Source organism: Solenopsis invicta, chromosome 16 (genome assembly GCF_016802725.1).
Source record: "Solenopsis invicta isolate M01_SB chromosome 16, UNIL_Sinv_3.0, whole genome shotgun sequence".
NCBI classification, from domain to species: Eukaryota; Metazoa; Arthropoda; class Insecta; order Hymenoptera; family Formicidae; genus Solenopsis; species Solenopsis invicta.
In genome coordinates, this window is record NC_052679.1 from 12,622,396 (window position 1) to 12,636,958 (window position 14,563).

A 14,563-nucleotide genomic window follows, 5' to 3' on the forward strand; every position below is an offset into this window, starting at 1 on the left:
TTCATTATTTTTAAACTTGAGCATATTATTACACGAATGTATATACACTTGAGTGTTTTTTTTGTTATTTAACTTTTTATTTGGCTGTACACACTTTGAGTTATGTAAAGTTAATAACATAAGATTTTGTTAATATGGTTTTTTAAACAAAATTTTTATATCGAAATATTTCTTCTATAAATTGTTATTCTAAAGAGCAGTGTTCAAAAACATCAGAGACGTTATTGCATGTTTGTTGTTTAATGTTAAACAGGCATAAAATGATATTTCTAATGATATTTGTAAAGACTTTAAACACAGGAAAAATTTTTATCAGGAAAATTATGAATGATGGAAAATTAAAAATATATACTTTGTTAACAAAATATTGTGTTTTTTTTAAACTAATTTTATAGCGATTTCGGCTGGGGCACACCGGTTGCACATTTCAGGTGTCGGTGCAGCTTTTATGTTTGGCTAGTCAAATAATGCAGTCTCTCAGTGGTGCCGCGTGTTCGTCTGGGCTCGATACACCTCACAAATGCATATTGGGTATACACAAAGTGAACCTGAGAAAATAGTCGGGGCCAGTTTGTGTGCCACCGATAAAGTGGCACACCGATGTGCCCCAGCCGAAATCGCTATTATTTTTTTTAATTATTTTTAGGTTAGTCATATTATCACCACTTTTTTCTTCTACCGATTACGCATCACATTTTTATAAATCTTGTCCTAAGTATAATAAATATTTTATTACTTTAAATTTAGAATTTGTTAAACAACACTTTGACGAATAAAATCGTTCCAGTTTCAATATAAAATGTAGATTATAAACAAAGTTATTCAATAAAAGGAAAATAGGTGCCATATTATTCTTTTCTTTCTCTCTCTCTCCCTCTATATATATATATACACACGCACACACACACGCACGTACACACGCACGCGCACACACACACACACACACACACACACACACACACACATATATATACATATACAACCAGTCAACAAAATGTTAATACTGTGTCGGCAGATTCGATCAAGACGTGTTGGCAGACTGAACTCAATTGATCTTAAATTCTGCTTACGTTCTGTTGACAGAACCTGTTGATATTCTATAGTAAGTGAAATGATATTCTATCGTAAGTGAAATGACAGCAACAGGCACGCCGTGCTGCCAGTACATGATGGCAGATTGCTACCATAAATTGAGCACTCCGTGCTGACAAGGTCTGCTGTCACGCTGGCAGCAGAAATCAAGCATTTTTATTCAAAAATTTTTTTCAGTTTTCTTGCAGATTTTATTCTTATTTTTATTATTAGTTAATCTAATTTGCATATATTCTATTTTACTAATTACGATTACGTATTATTTTACAATTTTTGAAAACGCATTGGGAACCGGCGGGATTCGAACCTAAGATTTCGGGACAATAATCTAATACGCTAACACTGAGCTAATCATATACTTGTGATATCGTTAATAAAAAGTTATATTTGAAGTAAAGCTGATTTAACTGGAAGAAATTTATCGTGTTGAGTATCGCGCAAACATTCTCAGTAGCCTTTTAATTATTTAGCTTTAAATATTTTTAAAATAAACTATATAAACTGTATAAACTGTATAAATGATATAAATAATTAAAACCTGTTTCTGCCCAAAGTAATATAGTCAAAAAAACAACAATTGTAAATAGTACTAGAACATAAAAAAAACATTGGCATAAAAAGTACGCTTGCAAAAATCAATTGTGCAACTAACTGTTATAAACAAATTACTAAAAATTGATTGTAGAGGAAAACTGATTACTCCAACCAATTTTACGGGAAAATGAATCAAGAAACATGCATAACGCTTTCTTAATTGTTATAAACAAATTAGTTGCAAAATTTATTTTTGCAACGTTTCTTTAGTAATTTTTCCTGTAGAATCGATTAGCGCAATCAGTTCTCTTTTAGAGTAAATTTTTAATAATTTATACCAATTGATTGCAAAATTGAGTTTTGAAAAGTTCTTTTTACGTCAATAATATTTTTTTATGCTTTGGTCCTATTTCCAATTCCAATTTTTTAATCTATTTTTGTTAGTCAGACCATGGCCAGGAATGGGTTTTAATTATTTATATATGCGGGCAGATGCAGATAGAAATCTGGACGCAATACTTGCGGATAGATACGGATTCCTGTACGTAATCGCGGACAGGTGCAGATAGAAATTGCAGCGTATAGAATGCACACAGAAACAGACAGAACATATAGTATACATAAAGAAATTGATTGGTCCAATAATTAAGCAAATGCATAAGAAAATGGATCAATCACTTTCTTTATGCATATGTTATTTATGCATGCAATTATGCAAGTTTGTCTGGATAGGCCTTTAATAAATTCACGAAAAGTGAAGCCACAATTTAAAAATATGCAAAACAGCACGGTTTGCTTGATTTCTGCTGCCAGCGTAACATCAGATCCTGTTAGCACAGGGTGCTCGATTTGTGCTAACAATCTGCCGTCAAATTGTGTTGTACGAGTTTAGATGCTAGCAGCACGGCGTGTTCGCGTGGTGCTGCCAGTCTGATTGTCGCGTAGATCCTGTTCGTTTTTTGCCACTAATCTGACGTCAGGTCTTGTCAGCACGCGATGCTTGATTTCTGCTGCCAATCTGACAACAGCCCTGTTGACACTATGTGCTCGGTTCCTGCTGGAATTAAATGCCAACAGTTTCTGTCCTATTTCTGACAGCAGTTTGCTGACACCGCAGATATTGCAGAGTCTGTGTAAAATCTGTTGCCTTTCTAGCAACAGAAATTGATAGCAGACTCTCCGAATAATCTGTTCACGTTTGGCTGACGGGATATATATATATATATATATATATATATATATATATATATATATATATTAAAAACTTATTTTATTGTTTTATTGAATAAGTTTGTTATCAATACTTTATATTGGAATTTGGACGATTATATTTGTCAAAGTGTTGTTTAACAGATTCTAGGCTCAAAGAAATGAAATATTTATTACTTGGGACATCGTTTACAAAAATATGATGCACTACATAAACGATGGAAAAAGAAAACTGATGGTAATATGGTTAGCCCAAAAATAAATTTTAAAAATTGGTTTAGTTTAAAAAATCACAGTATCTTATTGCAAAATATTTTTAATTTTCCATCATTTGAAATTTTCCTGATTTAGAATTTTTCTGCATTTAGAAACGTTAAAGATACTATTTTGTCTTTGTTTTACATTAAATAACAAAGAGAAAATGATATCTCTAAATATAATTGTACACAGTCCTCTAAAGCGATAATCGATTTATTGAAAAAATATTTCAATATGAAAAGTTCTCTTAAAAAGCCATATAATCTCAGAAATGTCGCAAACATATTTTGCAATTTTTATAAGATGTTTCACTTTTCAATTGAAATTATTCTAAGACACCTCTGAAAAATTTCGGTACTGTATGAGGAAATATATAATATTTATATAACTTTTAAAAAATCTTTTTCTTTGACAATTGATTTTACTATTATTTATCCTTCTTTAGACTATACACTTTCAATTTTTGTTTGAAACTTTTTTTGTCAACTGCTTTGTTTTTAAGATATTCCACTTTTCAATCGAATTTCTTCTATCTAAGAAATTAAGCATTTTCAGATCCATATTTATATGTACATTTTTGTAATATTTGATCGATGGAAATACGTCCCTATAATAAATATTATATTTATCAATTTATATGTATATTCTACAATTATTACACACAAGATTTTTAGATTTTTCTGTTACAAATCATAAAAAAATGTTAATTGTATTGTTTGCAATATCTTCTTTATATATTCAGGACATATTGCGCAAAATTAAATACGATTAAAATTTGCAACGTATATATTTTTGTATTTAGGTGGAAACTTTGAGGGAGAAAATTATATCATTAGAATTGAGCAATGCAGAAGAGGACGTGGAAAGTATAACTGGCACTGGTGCAAGCGATGCTGAAAGTGAAAGTGAAGATACTACGGGACAAAATATGGCTGTTAGTACTATAAAAGAAAAAGCAGATTCTCATCCTACAACCGACACATCCGAAATTGCGGATGAAACATCTGCTAAAACAAATGCAAATATTACTGTTGCGTCTACAAAAAAGAAAAAACGTAAGCGATCAAAGAAAGGTCGTCATTGACAAAATATTTTAATACTTATTTTAGGATAGGTATAAAACATTTATGTTAAATAGATAAAAATCGACTTTGATAAAAATCAACAAAAAATTTTTACTATTCCAATATTTTACTATTATACAATAATTTACTATTACACAAGTTTATTGTGTAATATTGTTTTACGTGAATACATTCATGCTGAGTAAATGAATCACATATATATACATATGCACTTATACATATATTTCAATCAATTCTCTTTAGTTTTTGATTCACTGATGGTATTATTGTCATAAACGTACCTGTATTTCATCTTTCTGTTTCTTTATATAAATGTAATGAGTAACATGAACATAACAAAAATGGCAATCTGGCTTGAGATAAACGTATTCAATAAAAACGTAATAGACATTTATATAAAGCTTCGTGATTGAATCAATGAATACAATACAAGCATTATCTGTGTTAGAAATATAATCTCCTTTTTTTATTACATTTTGTACACGTATCACATACGTGTTAGAATTTCATGAATCTAACATGTGTAACAAAAATTGATAAAATTTATTTTAATATTAAATATCGTATTACTGTATTTCCTTACGTTATTATTGATATATTTTACAATTGATTCACATCTATCTGAAATGTTACTAACTCACAAAGGAATAAAGAAAAATTAAATTAAAAAAAAAGGAATAAAGATAAAAAATAACTAATATTTCAGTAATGAAGAACAATATATGGAAAACTAATATTAATGCTATTTGTTACTTTTTGGATTTTTGTGTACCTTAATTTTATTTTAATCTATGGATATGCTTTAATATAATCTGTATTTATTCTATCTTTTGATTGCATAACGATGATTAAACATACATACATACATACATACATACATACACGCGCGCGCACACATACACATATATTGACAAAAAATATACTGGTGAGAGGAATTATCGGACGCAATTGCATTTTTTATTACATGCATGATTAAAATTAAGTATTTTCGTTTTTCAAAATTTTTTGAGAATTTTTATACATAATTGTTTCTTTAGATGTTTTAAATATGTGATAAAACTATGCAATTATAATGTTATATACATAATTATGCTTTACAATTATGTGCAGTACATTTTTTTAATGCATTGTCTTATACTAGTTATATATATTCATTGAAAGATGACAAAACGTATTTAAACATTGTTATTTCTATAACAACTTTGCTGATATAAAGTTATAAATAATTAACTATTACTAAGACAATGTTTAAATTACAATCTAGATTGGCTAATGATTTATATATTTGTAGATTATTTTTCTAGCAAACGATAATGAATTGAAATAGATAGAAGTGAATTCATTTTGATATTTTTAATTCACACTTCAGATTTTTCGAATCCATTTGAAACCAAAAATAATAATATGGATATGAATACGCCCGAATTTAACATAATTAATAGCTCATTTTATATTTCAATTCATTTGAATCCAAATATAATATAATGGGGGGGGGGGGACATGAATCCATCTAAATTCAAAATGATGAATAACGCATTTCATATTTCAATCCATTTGAGTAATACTCCGGGACTTTGAAGCACGAATAAAATTGGATAAATTAAAATGAATTGCAATTTTCAATTCATTTGAATTCATTTTCGTTTGCTGGATTATTTATTTAATTTTAATATACATCTTTTATGAAGATATTTTGATCTATAATAAATTACTGTAAAAAAAGTAAATTTATATTATTCAAAGTAAAAAAACATTAAATTTTGATTTACTTTAATGCAAATTATTCTTATTGAGAAGTTACCCAAAAATCGGGTAAACGTAGACTTTTTTGATTTTTATGTATAATTAGAACAAATTTTGTATCTGTTCCGATACATAATTTAATACTTTGGATGTATTTTTAGTACTTGTACGCGAAACCGTGAAAAATTTAGGACATCACACTTTTTATATAATTTATATTTCTAATGTATTTATAATATTAATATTGTCTTAGATTTAAGAAAATTATTTTATACCGAATATTTTTTTACTATTTGTTAATCGAAAAAGTATGCGGTGAAAAAAATATATTTATTTGATAGATAATGTGAATAGACATGAATTTTCCAACAAATGTAAATAAGTAAAATTAATTAAAATTGCGATTATATGCTACTGTTTAAAGTGCGATTAAAAATGAGGGACCAATGAATGAAATTAAATGAGCTCGTTCATTATGTAGGAAAGGTACTTCAAAGATACGATCGACTTACCAATAACATTTTGGAAATCGAAACTCTGCTTGTCGAGTATCAATGTATTAATGTATTGATATATGTACGATATATATACATATAAGCAAATGGAGAAAAAAACTTAAAGTTTTATTTCATCACAATAATTGAAATACTTTTTTTTTTTTGTTAGTAGCACATATTCAAACTATTTATTAATACATTTTAATTATATTTAATTACCAATGTTATAGAAAATCATCAATTATTGATATTGTAAAAATAATATTTAAAGTGCCAGTGTTATTATTTTTTCATATAAAATATCAAACGTAAATATATAATGAAACAACAAAAATAAAATAAAACGGCGAATACGAGTCGAGCGCGGGTAATAGTGCGCAGAAAATATTAATCACTGTTCACAAGTAAAAAGACATAATTTAATATCGAACATTTCGGCTCTTGCTTTGAGCCATCTTCAGCGTACAATCTCTTCAATAAAGCAACCGATAATGAAGCGGAGCCTCATTAGAAAGTTGTTGAGAAACAGTCGAGTTGTTCGGCTTGAGAGTGACCGGCATGGCTCAAACTCAAAATCGGCAATTGTCCCAAATATAAATAATCCATGGTACTGAGTATATCTTTGACTCTCACACACACTGGACGTGCTCACCGCTCAAGCAGATTATGTCTTAATATATCTACTGTGATAAGAATCTTATCAATACCATGGATGGACTGTTTCTCAACAACTTTCTAACGAGAAAGCGCTCCACCTCATTATCGGTTGCTTTACTGAAGAGATTGTACGCTGAAGATGGCTCAAAGCAAGAACCGAAACGTTCGATATTAAATTATGTCTTTTTACTTGTGAACCAGTAATTACTATTTGCTGCGCACTATTACCCGCGCCCGACTTGTATTCGCCGTTTTTATTTTTGTTGTTTTAATTTCACGAGTCTCATTTCTTATTATATATATTTGATACTTTCATCGATCCGAATTTCAAACTTGAATATATTATAGATTTCGTTAAAATATCCATTATCACACAAAATGAATCATTTATATACATACAAACATACATACATACATACATACATATATATATATATATATATATATATATATATATATATATATATATATATATATATTTAATTAATAAGATGTACCTTTTGTCTTGTTTCACTGTTTTTCTTTCTCAATTTTTTGCAATGTAGTGCACTGTTAATGTAAATTGCACATGTTTTAAATATTAAACTGAATCATGGGCGTATCCAAGAGGGAAGGAATTGGAAAATCTTCAAAATTTTTTATTTTTTTTATTTTTATTTATACAAAACAATTAAAATTGTATAAATGTTAAAGATGTGTTTCTAATCACTTTGAAAAAAAGAAATCGTCTCATAATTCTTTACATTTGTAAATTTTATTGAAATTATCTTTGCCTTATTCATTATTTCATCTTTTCTTTTTACTTCTTAAACACATAAGGAAAGACCCCTTATGATATTTCAATCGTTTACTGTGTGAAGGCGGAATGAGATAGGTCAGATAGGAGGTTCGAACAAGGATGTAAAAAAGTTTGAAATTTCCCCTTTCGATTGATATGGTTGATAAACTTGTTTGGTCAACTACACTTTGAACGACAAGACAGCAAAATTTTGTTGGGGTCAATAGGACTGTAGTGAGTGTAACTTTTTTTGTCAGTAATCTTATACACATAAAAAAAAGCAAACAAAATACGTTTGAAAAAGTCCGTTCGCATATGTTACTCGTATATATTCTGTTTAAAGTTAGAATACTATATAATGTTGTGGAGAAAAGTGTTTCTGCGCGAGGTTTGAAATATATCATAAAACATCAATTTTTATTTTTAGACACCTTGTGTTAATAAAAAATATATTATATTCACTTTGTTACTGAGTTTGCCTTCATAACTTTACACTAAATCATTTTTCGGCAATGTTGATTGTGCAGTCACATTTTTAAGATTCTGAACATTTATTTGAAAAAGATTATTGAAAAATATTGATTGGAACCAAAGTTATAGTTTCTCAAAGTTGAAAAAATCTCCCAGACCAGAAAATGTGTTAACGCAATTTCCCGGATAAAATGTGTATAAGGATTAATTTTAGTTTAATGCTACATTTTTAATAATATTTCTCATATAGGAGATTGTTCTGTGTCCTTTTCTGAATTTTTTATATTTCTAAAAAAATGATTACGAATATTTTGTTATATCAATAATAGTAACACATTAAGCAGATACATATTTCATGTTTAATAACTTTCGCTTATATGTCTGATTTTAACTTTCGCCACATTCCCGATTTTAAATAAGAAAAATATATTTTGTGTATATCATTACTTTTATTTTTTTTCTTTGAAAAAAAAATAAAAGTAATGATATACACAAAATATATATATATATTTTTTTTAAATCAGGAACAAGAAGACATTCTAACTTTAAAATATCCAAAAAAACTAATTCATTAACGTAAAAATTTTTTATTTAATATGATAACGGAATTAATGAATCTCTCTTGAAAAAAACCTGACCTAGATACGTCCATGATATAACTTTTGATTTATGTAAGAAGATACAATTCTTGCCTATGAAAATTTAAAAATACATTTAATTCTAAACATTTTGAAATGCGGTCAAGATACTATAAATACTTTGAAGCATCCTTTGATTGGTCAATTTGTAAAATTCTTTATTCTGATTGGTTAATCAAATGCTTCGAAGCATTTGTAGCGTCTAATTAACCGCAACCTTGATCTTGAAATATTGCAAAATATTATTACATTATTTATTAATGATGTACTATATTTTAATTAAATTATTTTATACTTTTTTTATTACTATCGAATTAAATTTAAAAAAAAAAAATATATATATATATATATATATATATATTTAAAGAAAAGTAAAACATCTTACATGTATGCATGATATGAAGCGCGTGGAAAAACAAACATAAATTAATATACAAATCATAATTAATAAGAAATAATTGTGCAAGCTATAACTTTTAAGTTTTCTTAACTTTTATATCTTTCTTTGAAATTCTTTATTATTTTTATGAAATAGATAAAATATTTTTTACTCTCATAAATATTTGAAAGCAAAAGGTTTTTTTATAATTACTGTTACATCAAACTTATATTTTATATTCTTTTTTCTGTGAATGTACCATTGTAAAAATTTTAAAATTTAAGTGATAAGAAGCAATAATGTATCTTCTTAAGATATTTTATTAAGAATTTAGAGTTTAAAGACATAAAATGGTTATGTATAAATAAAAATAATATGTGCACCTATTTATAATAAACAGTTTGTATTTTATTCATGAAATGTACATTTATTGAAATCTTGAGTATTTTTTGTTTATTCTCATTTAATTAGTTACATTGAAGTTTATTAAATATCAACAACTACATAGAAGCCCAAATACATATTGCATAATATATTGTAGTCATAAACTATGACACATTTTAAGTGAAGATTTTCTTTGCCTCTCAGTTTTTTTTTTACTTTTTTGATGCTATTATACCTTCCAATTGAGTCTGAAAATGATAAATAAAAGTATAACTTGTTTATCGATAATATTTTATATATATAAATAAGAATTTAGTTTACAAGAAATCAATAACAATTATATGGAATCGATTTAATTTCTCTTGAAATATGTTATGAAACTCAATAATTTAGGAGACACAGTTCTTTATCTGCCTTTTGAAATCTATGAAATAAAATTCAAATATAATGCTTATATTTAATTTCAAACAATTACGAACGAACCAGTATATAAGAAATGTTTTAGATAAAACGTTCATCGTTTTAATGTAGTTTATAATTGTATATTTAGATTTTTCAAAATGTCTTTATAAATAATTTTTTAAATTGTGTGTGTATTTTTCAGTATTGAAAGATTGTTTCACTTTTTAAAAGGGGTATCGATTAAAAAAAATTGTTTTACCATTTTTTTTTCATATCCTCAAAAAATGCATATTTAAGGATATTTTCTGTGTGAAATTTTTAAACAGATACAGAAAAATCTACCGAGTAGGAGCGGTTTGAATATGAAGGCGTGTGGCCTGAAATATTGTTACTGAATCGCATAAGAATCTGCTTCGCTTTTTAACATACGAAAATCTTTCAAAATGATTTTTTTTACAAAATGTTTATCTACAAATATTTAAAATAATAACGAAAGTTTAACCTCTTGAATAGTCTTGAGTGTCAAGTTTATGGACGCATAAGTTGGCCTGAACTGTCGACAATGTATATGAACAAATAAAATAAATTGTCATTTTTTTTATAAATATTATTAAAGTTGACTGTAAAAATAATCTCTTAGGAATTTTTAAGATCAAGAATTTCAAGTTTTAGTTTCTAAAATTTTAAAATTTACTAAGGCAAATTTAAAATCTTTATAAGTTATAAATTTTCAAGTACTTTATGAAATAAATCAAAGGTGCCCAACCAGTCGATTGTGATCTATTGGTCGATCGCAACGTCTTTTGGTAGATCTTTCTTTAATTACGTCTATTTAAAATTATTATTGTAAAATTATTTTGATTCGGATGATGGTCCCAACAAGGCGTATGTTGAGAATATTGAAAAAGAGGAGTTTATTCTAATCTTTACTACACGAGAGTTTCACATCGTCTTGCTTGATCACGATCGCTTTCAACTTTGACCTCACGACGTCGCTCGACTTCCCTTGTAACCTCTGTCCTTTGTTTTTTGTCGATCGCCAAACTTTGCCGAATATCCTTATGAGCATATAAAAACGCCTGTTACAAAAACTAGCACTTAATGCTACGCAAAAGTAAAACTTATCCTAAATCCTAATCCTACATTTTTGTTGATTGCAATCAAATAAATTTAAAAAATTGTTTTTAGAAATTGAAAGTGTTGAACTCGAAATTCAGAAAAGATTTGAAAATTTTAAAAAGATTGAAACATTGTGTTTTTTTTTTAAATGTTTATCAAAAAAATTCGAACGTCAGAAATTTCAAATAAGATCTCGACAATATTTGACGTGAATCAGGCAAACCTAGAGATAGAAATAATTCAAATTCAAAATGATTTATATCCGAAATCGAAAGAATGCATTTGGAAGTACACCAAATATAAATATTGAATTTTAACAATTACAGTACATAAAATGATGTCTTGCTTTGGTTCTATATATTTGGCAGAATTAGCATTTTTAGATATAAATATTATAAAATCAAAAATTAGAAATTTTTTAACTAATGAACATCTTTAAACTATGTTTAAAATTATCTTTGTCCTCTTAAAATCCTAATTTTTAAAAAATTGCTAAGTCAACGCATTGTAAAGATCTTCAGTGGGGCTGCCGGATCTCAACCAAGTCTCCCGCTCTTGAGGGACAGGTCGCCGGACTGGTGTTCCCCTTTCAGAAGGGGAACACTACGGTTCCTGAGGGAGTGAAAGCCCCCCCCCCTCCCCTTCTTTGGAAGGGTCACTGTGATGAAATGCGCAGGGGGGGGGGGGGGGTCGCATGTTTTGCACAGAGCGGAAGATCCGCCGAGTGAAGGAGCTGGCGGGTTCTTGCACTCCCCTCACCAGAGTGGAATGCGGGGGGGGGGGGCAGTGTCCTCTCCTCTGCACATCGAGTAAGTAACATGACGCGGACCTAGCGGGAAGGCCCGTACGCATGCCTTTGGCGAATCCCGGGCCTTCTTGCGACTACAATCGGGATGACACTCGTGGAGATTTTAGCGGGTATGGATGTCGGATCTCCTGGCCGCCCTGGGGTTCTAGGACCTCGGGCGATCAGGATTGCACATCTGCCATCAGAGTTATCTCGCATAATCGCTTGAACCTTCCCCGAAACCCGAAGGATATCCGTACAGAATTTCCTCCATGTGACTAAAAAAAAAGCTGTAAAGATATTATTAATATTCGCATTATTTTTTACTTTTTCTAAATGTTATTATACGTTCATATTTTGATTTTTATTTTATTTGAATTCTATTATAAAATTTATAATTTTTATATTAATCTTTTTCTTATTAATTTTAGAGAATAAAACATAAGAAATGCGAATTAAACGCGGTAATTGGTGCGTATATAATAACGTACAATATATTTAAGATTTAGTACATCGATATGTATACATTAATAAATTGGACGCGTTTCGACTTCCCTTGAAGTCATTTTCAAAGAAGCAATTATATTAGACGTGGTGGTCGCGTTGAACAAAAGAAATAAACATTTCAAACCCGGCATACGTTATCTCCGACTCGAGGGCGAAAAATTGACACGCCGCGGCCAAATTTTGAATTGTTCTTCGAAAAATACAAATGTAAAAAGTAATGTCCGGTTTTTGACCGTATCACCCCACTGTGCGCCGTGTAGTCGCTACTTCGTGTACCAGAATTCAGAGCGAATTTACACATTATGGTCCATCAATGTTGACCACCAAGATGGACATATGAGCGATGTGGTGGACAGTGAACATGAATCTTCGGAAGTTATAAAATAAAAAATTCAGACAATTCACCAGCACTGTCAATTCAAGCCATTTTTTAAGATGTTGACGTCACATCGTAAAATAATAAATTAACACAGATTTTTAAAAAAAAGCATTGAGTCAGAAATAATAAAATTAATAAATATAATAAATAGAATGGCACATGGATGGTCGATGTTTCCTCGTTAACGGTATGAACACAAATGAGCACGAAATAATAGCCGATATGTATCAGAGAGGTCACAATCTGTCTAAGATCGCCGAGTAGGCATGGTCGAGAAAGTCCGTGTTTGTTTGTAAATTCAGTCTCTCTCTGAGATTTAATATGTAGCATCTTTGAAGTGAGCCGTTTGAAAATATTCTTTTCAACATCAAGAACTTGAACATTGTCCCAATCAAAATCATGACCGTAATGCAATCTATGGTTAGTAATAACAGAATTAGTTGTCATGTTTCTACGAATATGTTGACGGTGTTCTGAGATTCTCGATGTACTAAATCTTAAATATATTATACATGTTATCATTGACGCACCAATTACCGCGTTTGACTCGCATTTCCTACGTTTTATTCTCTAATTTTAATATTGTCGAGTCTATCTTAAATATTTTGATTTTCTGATTAATTTGTTTATAATTTTAACACTTATTGCTATTAATATGTTTTAGTAAACGGTTAAATCATATTTTATGTAATTTTGTACTTTTTCTCTTACATCTTACACATACATGTATATACCCACACAACATATGGACGTCCGATACATGTCCACAAAAGTCTTTGTAATGTCCCAGTATCTAGTACGTCCATAGGACGTTCCAAGGACGTACGAAGGACATCCTGGTTTATCATAGCTGTAGTATGACGTTTGTAGGACGTCCGTAGGACATATTTGGGATGATTCGTAATATCTAACATATTATGTATATTAAACATGTTCCCGACATACACTACTAAAAAAAAAATAGGGAACACTTTCCAGACATCAAAAATTAGGCTATCTTCAAATGACTGTAACTCGGTGAAAAATCATCGTAGATAAAAAATAAAAAAAGCATTTTGAAGCTTGAAGATCGAGCTTTAACGCTCTACCAGTAGATTTTCAAAATTTTCTTAACTTCTTTGTCTTATGCAGTAAAATAGCACACCTTGTTTTGTTCGTTAAAATTTCGTATTTTTGACACTTTGCAGCTCGACCATCAAATTTTTTTCGAATAATTCAAGTAAAGCTTCATAAACTACAACATTTTACCTACAAATTGCTTTTTTTTAAATTTCTCTACGATTTTTTTTGACTGAGTTACGCAACTTTGAAGCTAAACTTGCATTTTTTACAAATAATATCCGTACTCCGTGAAAAATCATCGTAGACAAAAAATCAAAAAACTATTTTAAAGCTCGAAGTTTCAGTTTTAACATGCTATTAATGGTTTTCAAAAATTTTCTTAATTTCTTAATACTATGCCCCAAAAAGATACACTGTTTTTTCCTTAAAATTACGTATTTTTAACAGCCTGTAGCTCAATAAAAAATTTTTTCTCGACAAATCCAATACAAATACCATAAAGTATGACATTTTTTTTCTACAAAATGCTTTTTTTTAAGTTTTTTCTATGATTTTTTTGACCGAGTTACAAAACTTCAAAGA

General features: G+C 29.0%; 2 protein-coding genes across 10 annotated transcripts in view; one reads left to right on the forward strand and one right to left on the reverse strand.

Moving 5' to 3' along the window:
• LOC105202532 (protein lap4) overlaps window positions 1–4,862 on the forward strand; it is a 190,931-nt gene extending 186,069 nt beyond the window's left edge. For 3 of the 6 annotated variants that reach the window (XM_026139151.2, XM_039458965.1, XM_039458969.1), the window contains one exon: window positions 3,896–4,862. In XM_026139151.2, coding sequence (XP_025994936.2) covers window positions 3,896–4,177 — 282 coding nt within the window. In that variant the 3' untranslated portion in view covers window positions 4,178–4,862. The remainder of the gene's footprint in view (window positions 1–3,895) is intronic. The other 3 variants (XM_039458964.1, XM_039458966.1, XM_039458967.1) reach the window with 1 other exon arrangement.
• The window catches only part of LOC105202528 (axonemal dynein light intermediate polypeptide 1), a 141,919-nt gene that overhangs the window by 12,999 nt on the left and 114,357 nt on the right, over window positions 1–14,563 (reverse strand). Inside the window, exon 6 of one of the 4 annotated variants that reach the window (XM_039458977.1) lies at window positions 9,778–9,973. The exons of the other annotated variants lie outside the window; for them this stretch is intronic. Within the exon in view, the coding sequence (XP_039314911.1) occupies window positions 9,938–9,973 (36 nt within the window). The 3' untranslated portion in view covers window positions 9,778–9,937. Of the gene's footprint in view, window positions 1–9,777; window positions 9,974–14,563 lie in introns of those variants that run through there. 4 annotated transcript variants of the gene reach the window in all.